The sequence below is a fragment of the Mastigoproctus giganteus genome, chromosome 1 (genome assembly GCF_048544385.1).
Source record: "Mastigoproctus giganteus isolate SK-2022 chromosome 1, ASM4854438v1, whole genome shotgun sequence".
Lineage (NCBI taxonomy): Eukaryota > Metazoa > Arthropoda > Arachnida > Uropygi > Thelyphonidae > Mastigoproctus > Mastigoproctus giganteus.
This window is the reverse complement of record NC_143575.1, coordinates 183976586-183998874: the sequence shown is the minus strand read 5'-3', so window position 1 is coordinate 183998874 and position 22289 is coordinate 183976586. Positions and strand designations below refer to the sequence as shown.

Here is a 22289-nt window from a genome sequence, read left to right as displayed (position 1 = left end):
AACCACATATAATGATACGATCATAAGTAACTTATTACTTATGATCATATCATTACCAGGTTAAGTTGCGCATAGTTTTAATAGTTTTAACGTACACAGTAAAATCTTGTTAGTTCAAGAGACCAAAACACATTTGTTTTAATTTGGAAGGTTTAATAAATTAAGCCCATACAAGATAAAAATGTTCAGTATTAGAGAGAAATTTTTAGTCATCCTTTAGTCAACAATGTACCAAAATTTTACGATTTTCATTTAAATTGTTATGAATATTTGATTTGTTGTTAATAGTTAGATTATTCACCATATAGTGCAAGGAAATAAAAATTATATACTATTCTTCCTTATACAGGTAACTAACCAGTTGACCTTTGAATTTATTCAAACTGTCACCCTCAGCTACCTGCAGGGGCAGCTTGTTCCAGTAACCAACAACTCACTGGTTAAAGAAAACTTCCTATGATCTAATCTACACCTCAACCCCTGTAATTTGAATTTATGGCCCCTATTTCTGGAATTCTTTATAACAGTGACACCTTCATTCATTTTACTAATCCCTCTCAGAGCCTTGTAAGCCTCAATCAGGTGACCTCTGAGGTGCCTGGTTGCCAAGCTCTATAGCCCACATAATCTGAGTCTTTCTTAATGCGGGCGATCTTACCATTTGAGTTGCCCATCTTTTGACCCTTTCAAGGAGTTCAGTATCTTTTTTTTCGGATGTGGTCTCCATACTTGAATACAGTATTCTAAATGTGGTCATACAATTGCCTTATACAGTGGGATTATGACCTCCCTGTCTCTACAGGATAACGTTCAATAAATTATTGATAGCACACTACGGGCTTTCCTGGCTGCCTGTTTACGCTGTTCAGAAAACTTCATATCTGCCTGTATCATAACACCCAGATCCTCCTCCAATGTTTTTAATTCAACCGCACCAAGTGTGTAATTTATTTGGGGGTTGCTATTCCTCAAGTGTAAGACCTTGCATTTTGTGCATTAAAACATAGCTGCCACATCTCTGACCATCTCTGAAGTCTGTTCAAGTCATCCTGAAGGAGCACTGCTTTGCACTGATCATTAAGAATCTACCAATCCTTACATCATCTGCAAATTTTGACATCATGCTTTCTGTCCCTTCATCGATATCATTTTTGAAAATGGAAACAATAGTGGTCCAAGAACCGATCCTTGACATTACACCAGTCTAAAGAATATCAATTAATCACAGCCCTGCAGCCACCTAGCGATCCATCTTAGAATCCTACCAGTAATTCCAACCTGTTCAAACCCACAGTAACTTCTCATGATAGACCGAGTCAAATTCCTTGCTGAAATCCGAAGAGTCTCTGTTGAAATTGTGCCCTATATCCAGCTCATGAGTAACTGTGTCAAAATAGCCTACTAAGTAGGCTATTTTGATTTTCCCTTAACAAAGCCATGTTATCTGTTAAATTAAACATGACATGAAATATGATATTCTGAAGGACAGATACATGAAAAGTAAACCAGGAAAATCATGTTAAATTAAACATGATTTTCCCTTAACAAAGCCATGTTATCTGTCCTACAGAATGCCATATCTGTCTAAATGTTCCTGGATTACATTCTTAATCATTGCCTCTAAGATTTTCCCTACCACTACCACTGAAGTCAGACTAACCGGTCTGTAGTTACCAAATTCACTCTTAGAACCATCTTTAAGTATTGGTAATATGTTTGCACTTCTCCAATCCAAAGGAATATCCCTCGAGTCCGAAGATGCTCTCATAATTAACCTCAATGATTCAATACACTGCTTGGTGGTCTCCCTCAAAACTACCAGGTATATGCTATCAGTTCCAGGAGCCTTACTTGCCTTTATGCTCAGAAGTTTTTCTAATAAACAGTCATCTGTAATTGCAAAATCACTAATTTCATTCGGTTTAGCCTCACTTGCACAGCCTCTTCTCATCATGGACTTTTCATCAGTAAAGACCACAGCAAAATATCTATTGAAAATGATATTATATACTTGGATCTTAGAAAGGATTTTGATACTGTTGCACATGGAAGACTGCTACACAAATTGGAGCAGTGTGACATTGGAGGCAAATTGCTGCTATGGATAAAGGGGTGGTTGAGGGGGAGAAGACAGAGAGTGGTAATCAATGGACACTGCTCATCGTGGACTAATGTTATTAGTGGAGTCCCTCAGGGCTCAGTGTTGGGTCCATTATTGTTTTCTGTATTTATAAATGATATTGATGATGGTATATCAAGCTTAATGACCAAGTTTGCAGACGATACAAAGGTTCGCAGAGTTGTCAAGGACACTACTGACACTATGCTGCTGCAACAGGATCTGGAAAGGTTGAGCAGATGGGCTGAGAGGTGGCAAATGAAGTTTAACATTGACAAATGTAAAGTACTACACATGGGAAACAGCAACCCCAGAGCAACGTATCAACTCTGTGGTACTACACTGACAGTGGTAGAGAATGAAAGGGACTTGGGGGTGGTTGTGCAGGCAGATATGAAGTTCTCTGAGCAGTGCAGACGGGCTGCAAGAGTAGCTCATGGAGTATTGTCAATGATATACAGGAATTTTTCCAGCAGGGATAAGGAGGTGATTATTCCCTTGTATAAGGCAATGGTCAGGCCACACCTAGAGTACTGTATACAGGTCTGGAGGCCTCATTTCAAGAAGGATGTAGAGCTGCTGAAACGAGTACAGAGAAGGGAAACAAGATTAGTGAATGGAACAAAGGGGTGCTCTTACGAAGAAAGGCTTAAGTTTTGCAAATTACAGTGTCTGGAGACTAGGCACCAGCGAGGTGATCTGATAGAGGTGTATAAAGCCTTGAATGGTTTGAGCATGCTCAATGCTGATGGGATTCTTCCTCTAGCTCAGAATAATCACCTGAGAGGGCATAAATTCAAATTGAGGAAAGACAGATGTAGGATAGATGTGCGGAAATTTGCCTTTAGCCAGCGGGTGGTTGGTTGGTGGAACAGAGTTCCATCCCTTGTAGTGGAGGTTGATAGCCTAAATAAGTTTAAGGCTCAGCTGGACAGGTATTTTGAACGAACAGAGGGGTGAAGTGGAAGTGGGTTTTTTTTTTGGCTGATGCTGCATAAGCTTGCTTTCTTGCATCAAATGCCTCTACTAATGCTAATGCTATTCAGTTCATCTGCAACATCAGCTTAGTTGTCTAAGACTTTCCCACACAAGCATCTGATCTGATTAGCTTCCTTCTTTGTTGTATTCACATGCATGATAAATTCCTTGTCCCCATTCTTTGCTCTCTTAGCCAGTGCTTTCTCACACACAGCTTGGCCTCCCTAACCTTATTTGTGGTACTATTACAGATCAAATTGTACCTGTTGTAGGCTTGAGTACTTTTCATTGCTCTACAAGTATCCCATGCTATATTTTTCTGCTAAATTTGACCAGCCAGCTCTGCAGTCAGCCATTTCAGCATCCTCCTCTTGCAATATTTTCTGCATTATTATGGCTTCTGTGATTTTTACTTTAAAAGTATTCTGAAATTCAAATATATTTGCTCTCCCTCAGCAATCTGCCCAGTTCGTAGATGCCATATAGTGCTTTAAACTGTGTCTCCTCTTCTGCAAGTTAAAATTGTGCCTTTACCTGTAACTACTGCAACATTTAACCCCGGGGGCTCACATCTGGTGAGTATGGGCTTGGCAAACCCAGGGTCCTGAGCTGGATATCATCATTCTTCTCTTTCTTGGTGATGCCTTTCTACTTCTCTCTCTCTCTCTCTCACACACACAGGGGGTAACTTGGGATTTTTTTTTTTTTTTTTTGGCTGGTGCAGCATAAGCCTCAGGCTTCCTTGTACCATATGGCTAATAATAATAATAATAATAATAATAATAATAAAATCTTTCTTCATCTTTCAACTGACAATTGCATGATCTCTTCCTGACAATGGTTTCTGTACTCTAAATCCTGTGATGACATCTGTTTCACATCAACCTCCTCCTGTCCCATTTGCTCATTGTTCATGCCTCAGAGCCATAGGATAGGTCTGGCGAGGGTGTTATCTATCCGTGTCCTTGTTTTCTTATGCACCAGATTAGATGTGAAAATAAGATTTATAGTTTTAGCAATTCCTATGTAATTATTTATTTTTTGCTCAATATCTTTTTCTTTGTCATAGGACAAAGAAAAAGATATTGAGGTATCCTAGGTATTTGAAAGTGTTAACTTATTCGATAATATTATTGTCAATGCAGATCTTGCTTCTTATTGGATCTCTTCGTTTAAATGCCATCACATTTGTCTTTGAAGTTGAATTTTCCATATTAAGTGATTTTGCTGTTTTGTTTAACGAGAAGATGGCTTTCTGCATTGAGTTCTCATTTTCTTCTGTTAGAACTTGGTCATCAGCAAAAAGCAGTGTGTCCATTTTTGCTTTGTGGCAAATTTTGATGCTGTCTTGGAGATTTTCCTCCATTCTCTTATATGATTTATATACATGTCGAATATAAGCAGGACAGTCTACATCCCTGTTGTGCCCCTGTATTTATTGTCTCCAATTCATTTGTTTGTGATTCAATCTTAATTTTTATTCTATTATTTTTATAGATATTGAGGATGGCCTCGATCAACTGGTTTGGTATATTGTCTTCTTTTAAGATTTCAAATAATTTTGTTTGGTTCACCTTGTCAAAAGCTTTTTTTGTAATCTATGAATAAGAGAATGGTTAATGAATAAGTGTCGACACATGATCTTCTTCTCTTGAACCTATTTTGTTCTTCTCCAAGGATGTTTTCGAATTATTTACTAAGTTTCAGTTTTAAAAGGCTTGAGTATACTTTATATCCTGAGTTTAGGAGACTGATTCCTCTCTAGTTATTGTAGTTGTTTACGTTGCCTTTTTTGAAAATTGGCACTACAAGAGCATTTTGCCAGCTGTCTGGTGGTGGGTGGCCCACAAAAATCACATTCGTCAGTTCAAGTAGTTTAATTTCAAAATTTTTTCCCGAGTATTTGATGAGATCTATGTTAATTCTGTCGTCGCTTGTACATTTTTGGTTTTTACTTTTTCTTAAGCACTGTTTCCAGTTCTTCGTTATTGAAGGCTTTTATTATATAATTGTTAGATGTTTTAGCCAGGGCAGGATCAGCTGGTTTTTATAATAGTTGAGCCAATCTTCTAACAGTATTGTTTTTTTGACTGTTTCCTTGAGGTTACTGTTCATTTGTCTTATTACTTTGTATACTCTAGTACATGGCTTATTAATGTCTTTTTCTAAGTTGGTGACAAAATTGTTCCATTGATCTCTTTGTCTTTTTCATGATTCTCTTTTGGCTATGGCTCTTTTTCGTTTATATTCCACTTCATCTCCTAGTCCTACTGTTGCAACCCCTTTTTTCTCTGCCATCATTTTTTCACACCCAGTGTTGCCTCTGTTGATTCTTCCAAGATTTTGCAAAACTGGCTCCATTTATCTTCTATATTTATTCCTGCAAGATAATTTGTTAATTTCTTATCTATTTCTTGTTGGTATTTCTTCCGTATTTCGGAATCATTTAGGGAGCTTACTTTATATAGACATTCTTGAGATGGTTGTTCCTTTTTATGCCTCAGCCATGGTGGAGGGAATCTCAAAGTAGTCACAGTTAAGAAGTGGCCTGGTTCAATTTCATATCCTTTAAAAACTCGTGTTGAGTATGAATATTTTCCTACTTTGCTGTTTGCCAAGGTATAATCTATAATAGATTTTGTTCCTCTTGCAGACCATGCATATTTGTGTTCATTATTTTTAAATTATTATGGATCGAGAAATCAATTAATCTTTGGCTATTTCTATTTTTGGTTGGTTTCCCAAAGCTGTCTACGTGATTTTGGATTTTTATATTTCATACTGTAGCATTCATGTCTCCCAACAGGAGCAGAATGTCATTCTTGTTTACTTTTTCTATTATACTTTGAAGTTGGCTGTAAAATTCAGAGCTGTCTTCCTCCCTACCTTCTTCCAGTGCATATGAGCCTGTTATTGTTAGATACTCTCTTTCTGTTTTTAGATAAATGGTCAGTGCTGCAGAGTGGCAATGGATGAGATCAGAATCACAGCATTTGAAAATAATTTTGATATTATTTGCATACAGGAACCCTTTCATTCTTTGCAGGTAGGGGGTGGGGCCCAAAAAGTTATGGGTTTTCCCACCTCAGCAAGAATTATTCATTCGCTTGACAAACCTCCAAAAAGTGCCATAGTTGTTATAAATAATGATCTGGTTGTTACCAACATTACAGGTCTGTGCACGGACACTGTGACCTGTTTCATGATTTCTATACCTTTCGAAAGTTTTACATTGCATCTGTTTACTGTCCCCCTAGTGAAGACATACAGTTGACTCTCCATCGTTTGGACAATATATGTACTAATTTTGCTTCTAAAAATCTTATAATAACAACGGACCTAAATGCCAAATCCAACTTCTGGCACAGCGGTTTTACCGACCGACCCTAGAGGATTAGCCCTTGAAGATTTGATTTCATCCTACAACTTAAGTGTGCAAAACTTGTCTGACAAGCCATTCACATTCTGTACTGTGAATGACAAATCAAACATAGATGTCACTCTTACCACGATTAAAATAGATGAAATTCTAACTGACTGGGATGTTATTCCAAACCTTGTGAATAGCGACCACTGTGCTATTGTATTTGGTTTGAAGCCTCGACAGCAATATAATGATTCACAGCCACACGATCTTAAAAGTTTCTCAATGAATACCATTAAATGGAACAAATTCAGAGATTACCTTCTCACTATTTTCTCTGCAGATGTTGTAGATAGTTTAAACGGTATGACAACAATAGAATTTACAAATTTCATCAAATTTGAATCAAACATAGATGTAATTCTTACCACGATTAAAATAGATGAAATTCTAACTGACTGGGATGTTATTCCAAACCTTGTGAATAGCGACCACTGCGCTATTGTATTTGGTTTGAAGCCTCGACAGCAATATAATGATTCACAGCCACACGATCTTAAATGTTTCTCAATGAATACCATTAAATGGAACAAATTCAGAGATTACCTTCTCACTATTTTCTCTGCAGATGTTGTAGATAGTTTAAACGGTATGACAGCAATGGAATTTACAAATTTTGTCCAGACCCACCTGTATTTGGCAATGGAGTACTCAGTCAAAAGAAAGCAGACAAGAAGAACTTCTGTTCTTTGGTGGTCTTCAGACTTAAGTAATACCAGATCCACGGGCCTACAGACCTATTTCGCTTTTAGCAAACCTGGGGGGGAAATTGTTTGAGCGAATGTTAGCCCCAAGAATCCAAAAAATGCTGGAAGATCATCAGTTATGTTCAGAAGCCCAATACGGCTTCAAGAAAGGATGGTCGACTGAAGACGCTATAAATCTTCTGACCAACTATGTGTCCAACTCGCCTGCTAAATACGTACCCGCTGTGTTTGTGGACTTTCAGGGTGCGCTTGACACTTTATGGTGGGAAAGTGCCCTCAGGAGCTTGAGATCCGCAGAGTGCGATGCATATATCTACAGTGTTATGCGATCATACTTTAGCAACAGACATATTAAGGTGGTGGCAAAACATCTTACGTACTGGGCTCAGATTTCCAGAGGATGCCCCCAAGGATCAGTGTTGGGACCTCTCCTCTGGAATGCTGTGCTGGATTAATGGTTAATGCGGGAACACAGTGGTATCAGTAAGATAGCCTATGCAGATGATTTGGTGATTGTTACTGATGGAAACACAAGGAGAATAAGTGAAGAGAAAATACAGCCTATCTTGGATGACTTGATGTCATGGGCTACAGTCAACAAACTGAAAATATCTCCCTGTAAAACCAGTTTTATGACTTTTAAGAACCATTTTAGCCATGACAGACCGCCCAGAATCCGACTAAATAATACCCAAATACCATATGTATCCCAAACTAAGTATTTGGGAATCACCTTAGATGATAAACTAAGTTTTCTGTCTCATATGTCAAAACTCAGGGACAAAATCCGTTTTTTCACAGCTTTTATCATCCATTTTATCAGAGTCTCAAGGAAAGAGTGGGGATTATCAAAGAAAACCTTGAACCTTTACTATAAAACCATATTTTTGCCTATTATATCATACGCAGCAAGTGTTTGGTACCAAAAAGTATCAAAGGTACAAGTGAAACAAACTTATTTCCACACAAAGATCAGTTCTTTTGATGATCAGTAATATTCCAAGGACTGTTTCAAACAATGCACTCCAAATACTTGGCGGTACGATTCCTGTAGATTTATATATTGCTTTTCGGATTTACTACCTAAAAAAAAGGACAGTCTAAGACAATGCTTGGAATTACGACTAACCCAGCCAGCGACTTTTAGCATTAGCATTAGTAGAGGGATTTGATGCAAGAAAGCAAGCTTATGCAGCATCAGTCAAAAAAAAAAAATAAAAATAAATAAATAAAAAATAACCACTTCCACTTCACCCCTCTGTTCGTTCGAAATACCTGTCCAGCTGAGCCTTAAACTTATTTAGGCTATCAACTTCCACGACAAGGGATGGAAGTCTGTTCCACCCGCTAGCTAAAGGCAAATTTCCTCACGTCTATCCTACATCTGTCTTTCCTCAATTTGAATTTATGCCCTCTCAGGTGATTATTCTGAGCAAGAGGAAGAATCCCATCAGCATTGAGCATGCTCAAACCATTCAAGGCTTTATACACCTCTATCAGATCACCTCGCTGGTGCCTAGTCTCCAGACACTGTAATTTGCAAAACTTAAACCTTTCTTTGTAAGAGCACCCCTTTGTTCCATTCACCAATCTTGTTGCCCTTCTCTGTACTCGTTCCAGCATCTCTACATCCTTCTTGAAATGAGGCCTCCTGACCTGTATACAGTACTCTAGGTGTGGCCTGACCATTGCCTTATACAAGGGAATAATCACCTCCTTATCCCTCCTAGAAAAATTCCTACATATCATCGACAATACACCATGAGCTACTCTTGCAGCCCGTCTGCACTGCTCAGAAAACTTCATATCTGCCTGCACAACCACCCCCAGGTCCCTTTCATTCTCTACCACTGTCAGTGTAGTACCACAGAGTTGATACGTTGCTCTGGGGTTGCTGTTTCCCATATGTAGTACTTTACATTTGTCAATGTTAAACTTCATTTGCCACCTCTCAGCCCATCTGCACAACCTTTCCAGATCCTGTTGCAGTAGTGTCCTTGGCAACCCTGCCAACCTTCGTATCGTCTGCAAATTTGGACATTAAGCTTGATATACCATCATCAATATCATTTATAAATACAGAAAACAGTAATGGACCCAATACTGAACCCTGAGGGACTCCACTAATAACATTAGTCCACGGTGAGCAGTGTCCATTGATTATCACTCTCTGTCTTCTCCCCCTCAACCACTCCTTTATCCATAGCAGCAGTTTGCCTCCAGTGCCACACTGCTCCAATTTGTGCAGCAGTCTTCCATGTGCAACAGTATCAAAAGCCTTTCTAAGATCCAAGCATATAATATCAAAGTTATTCCCTGCATCCAGTTCTTTTGTGACTGCATCATAGTATCCAATCAAATTGGTCAGGCAAGACTTCCCCTTAACAAAACCATGCTGTGTCTGAGCTATAACTGAAGTCTTGTCTAGATGATCCTGCAGTGCTTCTATAACCAGTGCCTCCATTAATTTTCCGGGAACAGAAGTTAAACTAACAGGTCTATAATTACTTGTGTCGCCCTTTGATCCTCCTTTGTGAATTGGGGTCACATTTGCACATCTCCAGTCCATGGGTACTTCCCCTGAGTCCAAGGAAGCTCTCATAATTATGGCTAAGGGTTTGCTTACTTCCTTTGCTGCCTCCTTTAATATAACTGGATAGATCCTATCCACCCCAGGTGCCTTTCTTGTATTTATATTCAACAATTTCTCCTCCACTTTACTCTCAGTTATTACAAGATTCTCTAGCTTACTGCCAGAGTTCAATACACCTCTGGCATTCCCCTCGCTGAATAACTCCTCATGTGTGAATGTCGATGCAAAATATTCATTTAGTTTGTTAGCTACCTGAGCAGGATCATCAACAGTTGACCCATCGATATCAAGTGGACCAATCTGATTCATCCCCTTCCTTCTAGAGTTTACATAAGTAAAGAACTCTTTGCTGTTTTTCTTTGCATCCCTTGCCAAAGATTTCTCGTAATCTGCCTTCGCCTGCCTAACCTCCTTTGTAACTTGGTTACAGATCAACTTGTATCTATCATAGGCTTCTGTGTCACGTGTTAATTTGTATGTATCCCATGCATTTTTCTTCTCTGCCATGTGTCTCATTAGTTCATGTGACATCCACTTAGGCCTAAACCTTGAACAATATTTCTTAGTTGGTATGTAAAGCCTAGTAGCTTCCAAGATAAGTTCTTTGAATGCTTCCCATTTTGAATTTGCTGTTGGTAACATCATCAGTTGGTCCCACTGTATAGAATTTAAATACTGTCTCAGTCCATCGTAGTCGCCTTTACGAAAGCAATAACCCTTCCCTTTACCCCTAATGGTAGTTACCTCTTTGAGTAAATCCCACTTCAGCACACTGTGATCACTGCAACCTAGTGGTTCATTTACCTGCAAATTCTTAATGCATGAAGAATCACTACTGATAATCAAATCAAGAGTATTACTCCCTCTAGTTGCCTCCTGAACATGCTGATGTAGAAAACAATCATCCAATAAATCCACAAAAGCCTTGCTAGTGTGTGAGTGACCAGCCCTCAAATTCCAGTCAGTATCTGGGAAATTAAAATCCCCCATTATAAGACTCTCTGATTTACTGGCCCACTCTATTTCCCTGTAGAATTTCTTATTATACTCATCAGAGTCATTAGGCCTATAGCACACTCCTACTCTCAATTTTGATCTCCCAATGCTTATGTCACAGCAATGTCGACTGGCTTCACTTCCTTGTATTTTATGTATTTCTTAACTAATAGCATAACCCCTCCTCCCTTCCTATCCTGTCTATCCCTTCTGTAGACATTGTACTCCCCAAATTCCAGTTCTGCATTCCTTATATCTGTGTGACACCACGTCTCTGAAATCCCCACAATATTTGCCTTTGATGTTTTGAGCAATACCTCAAATTCATCAAATTTATATACTAAACTCCTAGCATTGGTGTACACGCAAGTATACCTGCACCTGTTTCTATTCTTAGCTACCCTAACACAACCCATGTGTTTACTTCTACCCCAATGATTCCCAGCAGTCTCTGAAATATCCTTCATCTTATTTTCCAGGCTGCAGCTCATTCCAATAGAAGCAGTGCAAGAATCACTTTCACCTCTGCCAGTGGCTACTGTTAATCTATTAGTCCTTGTATCCCCCCAATCTAGCAGTTTTCCGATCCACCTAACACTGCCTCGATAGCATCAGCAAACATTCTTGCACCCTTTCTATTTAAGTGTATCCCATCCCTGTAGAAGCAGTCTCTCCTGTTAACAAGTACAGACCAGGCTGAAAAAAATTCTACCCTTTGAGCCCTGCACAATCTTTCCAGGGCCGAATTGATCGACAGGGCTCTCATCATATACTCCCTCCTATCATGTCTGAGCAGAATTGTAGACACTTTCAAATTCATCCCTAATTCACGGCTTTTTTTCTACTTTAAAAGGGAGAAGAAAAGGCTTTGGAAGGAATTTACTGTTGTCTGGCAAAAAAGATGGGATGAGAGCGAATTTGGGCTTGTAACAAGAAAGTATATTGCGCAAGTGAAATTCTTAACAACCCCTGGAGTTATATCATGGTTTAGATCTTCTATGACAACTTCTTATCTGCTAACAGGGCATGGATCCCTCTGGGCTAAGTTATTTGAGCGTGGCCTGGAGCCTGATCCGTACTGCTCATGTGGGGAATATGAAACGTGGATTCATGTACTACTGAACTGTCCAATTTACTCTCAACTTAGAATGGATTTAATGTCTGCGGTTCCAAACTTATTGGAGAACAATGTAAATATGTAGTAAAGCAGTAAAGTTATTATGGTTTGAAGACCATAATAACTTTACTGCTCTCATAACCTTCTCAAGATCAGTTTTCATATTGAGGACTCAGCTAAGAACTTCAGCTTCTGGGAATTGACTTCACAAATGACCAAAAGGCAAAAGGTTTAAGTGTAAACAGAAGATTTAAGTTAATTGTTATTGTGTTGACTTATATGGATTGCTATTGTGTTGATTTATGTTAATTAATGTTGCATTGATTTTGGCCAATTGTTATCGACAAGATTTATGTCAATTGTTATTGTAAATATGTATGTTATATATTGTTTTCTTGGTTCTCAGTGATTCAGAGACTCTGAGCATATTTAAAAAAAAAAAGTATTGTATATATCTGTTTAATGTAATAATTATTTGGTGTAAGTGAGGATAATTTGTGGAAGTTCTCCACTAGTAATTCATTTGTTGACACCCACTGGTATTGCACTACATCCGGTGGGTGCGGGACTTGTGCATTCAGCACAAATACATAACGTAAACCCGGGCCTAGAAAAGGATACCGGGGAACAGCTGTCTTATATTGGCGGTGGTAAAATACTTCGCACATGTTTTTAGGCTAGATTTGTTGAGGTTCTATGCCAAAACAGATGAACTAGGTGGAGATGGGCTTTTGTCTAGGAGCCACCCTTGACTCTGGGAGTCAAGGGTGGCTCCTAGAGTGCACCAGGAGGTATAATATAATGGCTTATATATGTGTAATGAGAATATTAATGTATATAAAATTGTATATATATCTTTTTGTGTATATATATATACATATATATATATCTGTGTGTGTGTAATAATTGTGTGTGTACAAATAAATGGAATGGAAGAAAAAAAAAAGTTTTTAGACATATTTGTATTATTCTTTTGCTCCAGTAGATATAATTATTATTTATTCTATCTTTAAGTGAGTTATGAATCATAATTGATACTCCTGCTCTTGCTCATTCTCCTTTTCTAACACCACTGTAGATATGGATGTAGTTGTTGATTTCTCTTGTTCCCTGAAGTTTATTTTTTGTCTCTATCAAAATAGCTATTTTAATTTTCTTTTGCATCAGAATATCATCAATTTGGTCTTCCTTGTGAGTTACATTTCTCACGTTCCTAGTAGCAAAGAATGTTTTTCCTTTTTCCAGTCATTATCCTTAGCTGGGCCAGGGTTGTTTCCATACTAGGCAGTCCTGAACTTTTTATTTTGAGACTCGAAAGTAAGTGAAGTAACTTGTGGACTGGTTACTAGCCAAAACACAAGATGTCCAATGACAGGGCTGCTGTCTGAGGCTGTTCAACCAGCCCAGTTGTAATTTCCTCCAACTAAAGATGTTGTGCTTATCCTGGCAATACTTGGTTGTCAGAGCCCCATAACACACCAACTTGAAGGTGGAGTTGACATTTGTCTGGGAGAGGCTTTGCGTTGCGCATCACTGGCGCATTAGAAAGCCGTAATCATCTAGTTTATTTACAAAACTTTTCCCCATTGTGAGTTTCCCCTCTCACTTATTTCATTCAATTTGGGGAAGATTAAAGTCCCTCATAATAAGAAATGTGGCACCACATTTCTGTCAGCCCTATCAGCATTAGTTTTTCTAACCAGAAGTTCATGTTCAGTCATTTTATTGACAACAGTCCTGCTGTTACTGTAGACACAGTTGAGACTAAGTGATCTATAGTTTACTCTCCTGACACACCCCTTGAAGTTATTTAGGTTTGTATTCTAAGATATATCTTCCCTCTCATTTGAAACATTGCTACCCTCAGAACATCTTATCAACATCAGCTGATGTGGAAACAAACAAGAATTCTTGAGGTGAGTGTAAGCAATACTTTGATTTATATCATCAGATAAATGCAGATTTAATTGTTCTTCTTCAACCTAACTAGCAGTTTCCCTGAACCTTTCGGGTATCCTCAATGATACTGGCAAAAATCCTTGCACCACTTTTACCCACAAAACAGTTGCCCACAAAAATGTGGGCCATGCTAATAAAAAAAAATTTCACCCTAGAGCCTTGCAGATTCCCTCATGTCTGGGCAGAATTGCAGATACATTTATATTCTGACCTAACTTGTAGCATTTTTTCAGCATAGTCCTATATTTATCCAACAGATGGTCAGGTGTGTATGTTTAATATTGTTAGTCTCCACATGAATAATAATTCTCTCTTTACCCCCATAAAATCTGACAATCTGTTGGTAACATCAATTGGTGCTCCTGACAAACACACTCTGATTCTGGACCACCTATCTTTATTACAAAATATGTTACCCATTTCCCTGACAGTAGTCTCCTAATAAAACTAGATTACCTTCAACTAGAGCAGTCTGCACTTGACTGTTCTTTATTGGGATCTGAATTGGGGGTGCATCACTTGACAGGTCATGAGATACTTGAGTCTCTGATGAGCTCCAGTTACATTTTTTTCTAGGCAAGCACTCATGTCTTCAGTGACTGAAATTTTTCTCGTAATGCCCAAGTTCTAATTTGAGATTGGTACACTCCTTACATCAGTTGAGCTAAGTCTGTCCAGCCTTAGAATACGTGACACAGGCTATATAAACAATGAAGTCATGACTCGCACTGGAAATTCCCGCAAACATTCCTGTTTGAGTTCCGATGCCCTTGGACTTTGTATCATAAGTGGATCTTGTAGCAAACATTATTGAAGTCAAATTTTAACTTTAGAAAGATTATGAAATCTAAATTTACAGTATATTACAGAATTTAGGTTAACAAAATATTGCAGAAATGAAACTATTGACAAAACTTTAACCACTAAAGAAGTTAAATTTAATTTTGAATGTAAGGTTCCTGCCAAAATATCGATAACGAAGGGCTATCTGAATATTAAGCTGTAGCTTTCCAAATACTTTCCAAATCTTTCCATTGTTCTGTATAGAGATGTTTAACACATTAATTTAGTTAATACGATAAAGATAACAGTTGTATTATGGGGAAATTAAATCAGTTTCTCATACAATAACATATTGTTCAGTTTTCTCTTTGCTACTATTGATCATACAGCTTGACATATAAAAGCTATATCTTAAAATAAGTGCTGTGTTGTTTATTGTGTATAATTGTACTTACCTGAGAGAGAGAGAGAGAGAGAGAGAGAGAGAGAGAGAGAGAGAGAGAGAGAGAGAGAGAGAGAGAGAGAGAGTCCATATTTATTTCTTTATAATCCATGCATAAAGGTGACTTTTTTTTTTTTTTAAGTATTGTTGCTTATTCAATGTGTGTGTGTGTGCGCGCGTGTGCGTGCTTGCATTCGGGCTTGCATGCATGCATAAATAAGTCATTATTTACATTGGTTTTTAATATGTAAGCTGCCTGAAAGGAAAAGATTACAACAAATATACACTAAAATAAAGCGTGACCAAAACATGCACCGATTTACAGGTTGTTATAATTTTCTAATTCACATATGGGGGTATGAAATGAAATTTTTGTATATTTCATCTTTTAACTTCACTTATCAGTGTACCATTGAAGATGAAAGGAAATCTCCTCAAGTAGCTTCTGTGATTATTCTTTTCTGTAAATAGCAACTTAATTTATGTGCATAAAAAATAATATAATTTTGCCTAACGAAGGTAATTGTAATCAAGCTTAAACTTTTTCAATTGTACCCACTTACATTTTTTTCTCACTCTCTCTTTCAGCTGTTTGTGTAAACAGGTCACTGGTACACTCAAATACTCTGACTAGCTTACATAACTGTAATTTGCAAGAGCAGTGAATTTCACTGAGTGAGTGAGTGTTAAAAGAGAGGAATGTCACTTCCTTTGCATAGGTCACAAGTATTAAACAACAAATGATATCCCAAAATATGCATACTCTTTCTTTAGCAGGTAAGTACAGTACAGTACAGTATAATTATACATAATAAACAACATAGTTCTTGTTTTAATGTATACATCGAGCTTTATGCCTGTTATGGTGGCATGCCTCAATAGCTAATTTTTTTAATCCTCAGTTGTGAAAGTATTTTTTCTCTGAAGTGCATTCATTGTTATTCTCTGTCATATTGAGCACATACATAGATGATTTAAAGGGTGTACAGCATTTTTGTTGGAAAATCATGCATTCTGTATCATCAGTGAGTGATCAGTGTATTTTGTTTTGGTGGGTTTGAACAAAATGGATTATATTTGCTTTCATAGCACTTAGAGGTCGTATGAAAAAACATTATGGGAATCTTATGAGCACTTAGAGGTGTGTGAATTCCTTGTGATTCCACATAAAAATGAAATGAAAGGAAAAGATTACATTGGTTTACTGCACCTATACACTAAAATAAAGCATAATCAAAACATACACCGATTTTCAGGACATTAGATTTTCCTACTTCACTTAACAAAGTAGTATTGAAAATGAGGAAATCTTCTCAAACAGCTTCCATGGTTATTCTTTCCTGTAAATAGCAATTTAATTTGCATACACAAAAATTTAATTCTACAAAACCTAGGTAAAATTCATTATTTTAATCAAATAAATCAACAATTGAATCATTATCATGCCAGTGATCTTTCATTACTCTGTTTTACTAATAGTTTACTCTATAAAAATTGTACACAACTTCTATGATTTAAATAAATTCCATTATACATGGACAAAGAGTTCTCTCTCTCTCTCTTTCTTTTTTAATTATAATCTTTGTAGTACTCCCTACCTTTTCCTAACCTGTATTAGGATTTTAATAATAATTCTAATTTTCTGTAATACTTGCTTAAAGACTTGTTTGTAAAGCAAATGGAAAATACTCTAGTTACATAGTTACATTTCTCTGCTAAATATGTATTTTAGTTTTTATTCCATAGCAATTACACAAGACGTTTGCCACTTATTCTGGTGTTTGGAATTGCTACATCAATAATGGCAGTGCACCACTTACTCTCTCAGGATGTCTCTTCTTGCCTTTCAATACAGACCTTTTCATCACTTCCTGCTACTGAATATCTCAGTCAAGTGTTACATAAAGTAAGTTTTAAATGTTTGATGCCATAAAAATAAATTGAACCGTAATTCTTTATTTTAATCACATTGTTGTGCTATAAGAAATGTGAATGGTGATCCGTGTTAAAAGTTTTTTATATTGTTATTTTCCAAAAAAAAAAAAAGCAATGATTTTTGAAACATGGAAGTTGTATCAATTTAGTTTGTATCAATTTTTAATTTTTAAGCAAGAAACCAAGGTTGTATATTCCATCCTGTGTAAACCAGGATGTGTTGCATATACTTCAGAAGTTCTAGAACTTCTCTCCATTCCAGACTACAAAAACAGAAAAGTTCTTTAAATGTAGCTTCCAAAAAAATAATTGGCAAGATAATTGAACAAAGAATTAGTTGCCCATTTCCTAGAGACGGCATTTTCTAGAATTTGATCAAATGGTAATAACAATAAGCAACAAAAGAGATTAAGCTTTGAAACATTGGCATTTAGGTCAACTATTAGGCTGATTCATAGGCCAGTAATATTAGAAGAGTGGCACTTCAAAATCCCTTCTCCCGAACATAAATTTAATATCCAAAACTTCAGTTGAGGATGAGTAGTTAGGCACCCAGAATGCAGAATTGTTTACTTTAATTCTTTATTCACTTGCTTTTTTCTTTACTGTTGTTGTTATTTGGTTTTTTGGAGCATTAGCAACTAAGGCCATATTGCTTGGGGAATATGCAGTGGTCATTCCCTGATCTTACCACACCCTCCGTATTTGGTGGTGACGGGCTCGAACCCCGGTCTAATCAAGAAGCGTGTGCTACGCACTGTTGCTCCTTCCCACCTGGCTACGGAGGCGCCTTTTTTTTTTTTTTTTTTTTTTACTTTACTGAACTCTAATTTATATATCTTATCAAACTATTGAGCAGTGAGGGAGGATATACTTCTATTTTCTTTCCATTATATTGGTCCTACCTGAAGTAATGGGACGCCTCCGTAGCCAGGTGGGAAGGAGCAGCAGTGCGTAGCACACGCTTCTTGATTATACCAGGGTTCGAGCCCATCACCACCAAATACGGAGGATGTGGAAAGGTCAGGGAATGACCACTGCATATTCCCGGAGCAATATGGCCTTAGTTGCTAATGCTCCTAAAAACCAAATAACCAACCAACCAACCAACCTGAAGTAATGCAGTGGAAAAGGCATGGATTTGAATCCCTTCAAGACAAATAATTTTATAGGAGTTTTTTTTTTTTTTCAAATTATGGAATAATTTTCTTTGAAACTGTCAGGAAAAACAACTGATAAAAAACTAAACTTGGTAATAATAATCCATGGATAGGATAAGTCACTGTTGAAATGTATCATATTTGGTTTTTAGTGATGAATATGAGATTAAATTTTTAAATGTTTATTGATGTTGCTCCTCCAGTTTTAATACATACAATGGGGTGCCTCCGTAGCCAGGTGGGAAGGAGCAGCAGTGCATAGCGCACGCTTCTTGATTAGACCGGGGTTCCAGCCCGTCACCACCAAATACGGAGGATGCGGAAAGGTCAGGGAATGACCACTGCATATTCCAGAGCAATATGGCCTTAGTTGCTAATGCTCCTAAAAAAAAAACCAAATAACAATAATAAATAATAATAACATACAATGGGAAGGTTTTAAGTGTCCTACTTTATTCTTGAGATAGATATTTGACTTTAAAAATTTCATGTGTTTTCTTTTCTTTTTTTTTAAACTAGTTTATTTAGGTATAGGTAGAATTTCTTATTTAGGAATGGAATTATTAGTTTCATCCTTTCTGATATGTTTCCTGCATTAAACATTTCAAATGAGTTTAATTTTTATGTATGTGTTTTACATTGCATAACTAATGGGTCCCAAAAACAAGTTTGCTCAGTTCTAAAAGTACTGAGCAAATACAGTCACCAACTAGAAGTTTGTCCATACAGTACCACCATCGGCAGTGTAACAGTCAGATAAGTTTTCAGCACTGCAGTGGGCTTGTCAGTCAGCAAAATCATAGTCATCCTGAAGTACAGGGAATATCATACTGTTGGATCCATACTTCATATCCAGTCCACAGTGGAAAATGCTTTGCAGATAGGTTAATGGAGCACCTCTAATGGTAGCTATTTATCTAGAATGCATCTACTGACCTCAAGATTCATTCCCCACAGAAGCTAATAATAGTGGGCAGTATTATCAACTTCCTAAAGACTGTGGTGTATTCATACTTTTGGCAAACTAGTTGAGTACACATGACCTCCAAAATATAACAGAAATTGTAAGGAGACCTTCTCTTACTGCAATACTAACTTCTTTCTGAGAGTACTAACAGACCTGTTGGGATGAACACACACGCGCACACACACACACACACACACACACACACACACACACACACACACACACACACACACACACTAAACATCCCAGTCACTTGATTAGGTAAAACCGTTATTTCGTTCGAATCTTGCAGTCATTGTTTTTGTATATAGTGGTAGGGAATTCAAATTTTTAATTGAGGTAGCTAGGTAGCTCTAACGTATAATTATATAGAGTAATACGCTTCACTGTTTCTATTAAATAGCGTAGTATTGACATTTAATTAATTGAATTTATTGATCTTATTAATTTAAAGTATCATGCCCCAAACTACAGCAGCAAAGCAACGGGTACAAAGTGGCAGGAGCGCTGCGACTCGGGGGAGAACTGAGGGAGGGGGCGATTCTCCAACGCATCATAGCCTAAAAAAATGTGCAACTTGTGAAATGTTTGCCGAACTCTCTGGAACGGAACATGATATTGCCATGGGGGATGTCTTTGTGTGTGGGCGATGTAAGGAGTGTAAGGAAATCAGGCGACAACTCAGCGTTGTTATGGGCCTGTATGAGAGTTTGAAGTACAGGGTGGATGCCCTCGAAAGATCTAAATTGAGGGGCCCATCGGACTCTCAGCTGCCCACATCAACGCCAGAGCTTGCACTTGGTCATCATGCAACACAGCGGCAACTCCCAAGGCAGAATGCGCTGGTCCCACAGGAACTAGTAGTTGTTGGTGACTCTATTGTCAGGGAAACGGGGAACATGCTTTGTAAAAAGGATAGGTGGAACAGGACCAGGGTATGTCTGCCAGGGGCAAAGGTTGATGATGTTGTAGAGCGGATATCATCTTTTAAGGGCACAAAAGGTGATATAGTTGTACACGTTGGCACTAATGATATTAAGAGTAGGAGACCGGCAGAATTACTTAAAAAGTACAGGTCACTGTTGAACAAAAGCCGAGAATTAGGGTTGAAATTGAAAGTGTCTGCAATTCTGCCCAGACATGATAGAAGGGAGTATATGATGAGAGCCTTGTCAATCAATTCGGCCCTGGAAAGATTGTACAAGGCTCAAGGGATAGAATTTTTTTCAGTCTGGACTGTACTTGTTAACAGGAGAGACTGCTTCTACAGGGATGGGATACACTTAAATAGAAAGGGTGCAAGAATATTTGCTGATTCTATCGAGGCAGTATTAGGTAGGTCAGAAAACTGATAGCTTGGGGGGATACAAGGACTAATAGATTAACAGTAGCCGTAGGCAGAGGTGAAGGTGATTCTTGCACAATTTCTATTAGAATAAGTAGCGACCTGGAGCGAGGGGTGTTGGGGGTTTCAGGGATGGATGGCAGTCATCCTGAAATAGGTGGGTATATGGGATGTGTTAGGGTAACTAGGAATAGGAATAGGAGCATGTATGCTTGCATGTATACCAATGCTAGAAGTATAGTAAATAAATTTGATGAATTTCAAGTGTTGGTCAAGACATCAAAGGCGGATATTGTTGGGATAGCAGAGACGTGGTGTCACACAGATATAAGGAATGCTGAACTGGAATTTGGGGAGTACAATGTGTACAGAAAGGATAGACAGGATAGAAAGGTAAGAGGTGTTATGCTGTTAATTAAGAAAAACATAAAATCAAAAGAAGTGCATCTAGTTGATATAGATGAACAGTGCTCTGTTGAGTCAGTTTGGTGTGATGTAAGCACTGTGAAAGCAAAAATAAGAGTAGGAGTGTGTTATAGGCCTAATGACTCGAATGAGTACGATGAATAATTGTACAGAGAAATAGAGTGGGCTAGTAAATCGGAATGTCTTATAATGGGGGATTTTAACTTCCCAGATATTGACTGGAATTTGTGTGTTGGTCACTCACACACTAGTCAGACTTTTGTGGATTTATTGGATGATTGTTTTCTGCAGCAGCATGTTCGAGAGGCAACAAGAGAAAGTAATACTCTTGATCTGGTTATCAGCAGTGATCATTCGTGCATTAAGAATTTGCAGATAAAGGAACCACTAGGTGGCAGTGATCACAGTGTACCGATGTGGGATTTACTTAAAGATTTAATTACCATCAGGGGTAAAGGAAAGGGTTTTTGCTTCCGTAAGGGTGAGTACAGTGGTCTCCGACAGTTTTTAAATTCTGTACAGCGGGATCAACTGACGATGTTACCAACAGTAAATTCTAAGTGGGAAGCATTCAAGGAATTAATTGTGGATACTACTAAACGTTTCATACCTATTAAGAAATATTGTTCAAGGTTTAGGCCTAAATGGTTATCTAATGAACTAACGAGACTCGTAACAGAGAAGAAAAATGCAATGCATGGGATGCATATAAATTATCAAGCGACTCAGAAGCCTATGGCAGATATAAGCTAGTCTGTAATCAGGTCACAAAGGAGGTTAGGCAGGCGAAGGCAGGTTATGAGAAATCCTTGGCAAAAGATGCTAAGAAAAACAGCAAGGATTTCTTTACTTATATAAACTCTAAAAGGAAGGGGATGAATCTGATTGGTCCAATTGACATCGATGGTTCGACTGTTGATAATCCTGCTCAGATAGCAAACAAACTGAATGAGTATTTTGCATCTACATTCACACATGAGGAATTATTACGGTTTATAAATGGCAGAAGGTTATCAAATTGTAGCAGCATACTTAATGATTTTGTAATAACTGAGAGCAAAGTGGAGGAGAGATTGTTGAAGTTAAACATAAGAAAGGCACCTTGGGTGGATAGGATCTATCCAGTTATATTAAAGGAGATGGCAAAGCAACTAAGCAAACCCTTAGCCATAATTATGAGAGCATCATTGGACTCAGGGGAGGACTCAGGTGAAAGAACTCACCTAAGTGACTATGTCCAAACGAAACCAAGACCATAAAGGAAATGTAATGGAAATATTTATAACATAAAAGACTGAGACAATAGAAACCTCAGGAGGTAAAATAAAAAAAGAATGA

The 22289-nt window shown here is 37.7% G+C and overlaps 1 protein-coding gene across 1 annotated transcript in view; it reads left to right on the top strand.

The window, feature by feature from the left end:
* The window catches only part of Orc3 (origin recognition complex subunit 3), a 381867-nt gene that overhangs the window by 159417 nt on the left and 200161 nt on the right, over positions 1-22289 (top strand). Inside the window, exon 8 of the mRNA XM_090390090.1 lies at positions 16865-17024. Coding sequence (XP_090246216.1) covers positions 16865-17024 — 160 coding nt within the window. The remainder of the gene's footprint in view (positions 1-16864; positions 17025-22289) is intronic.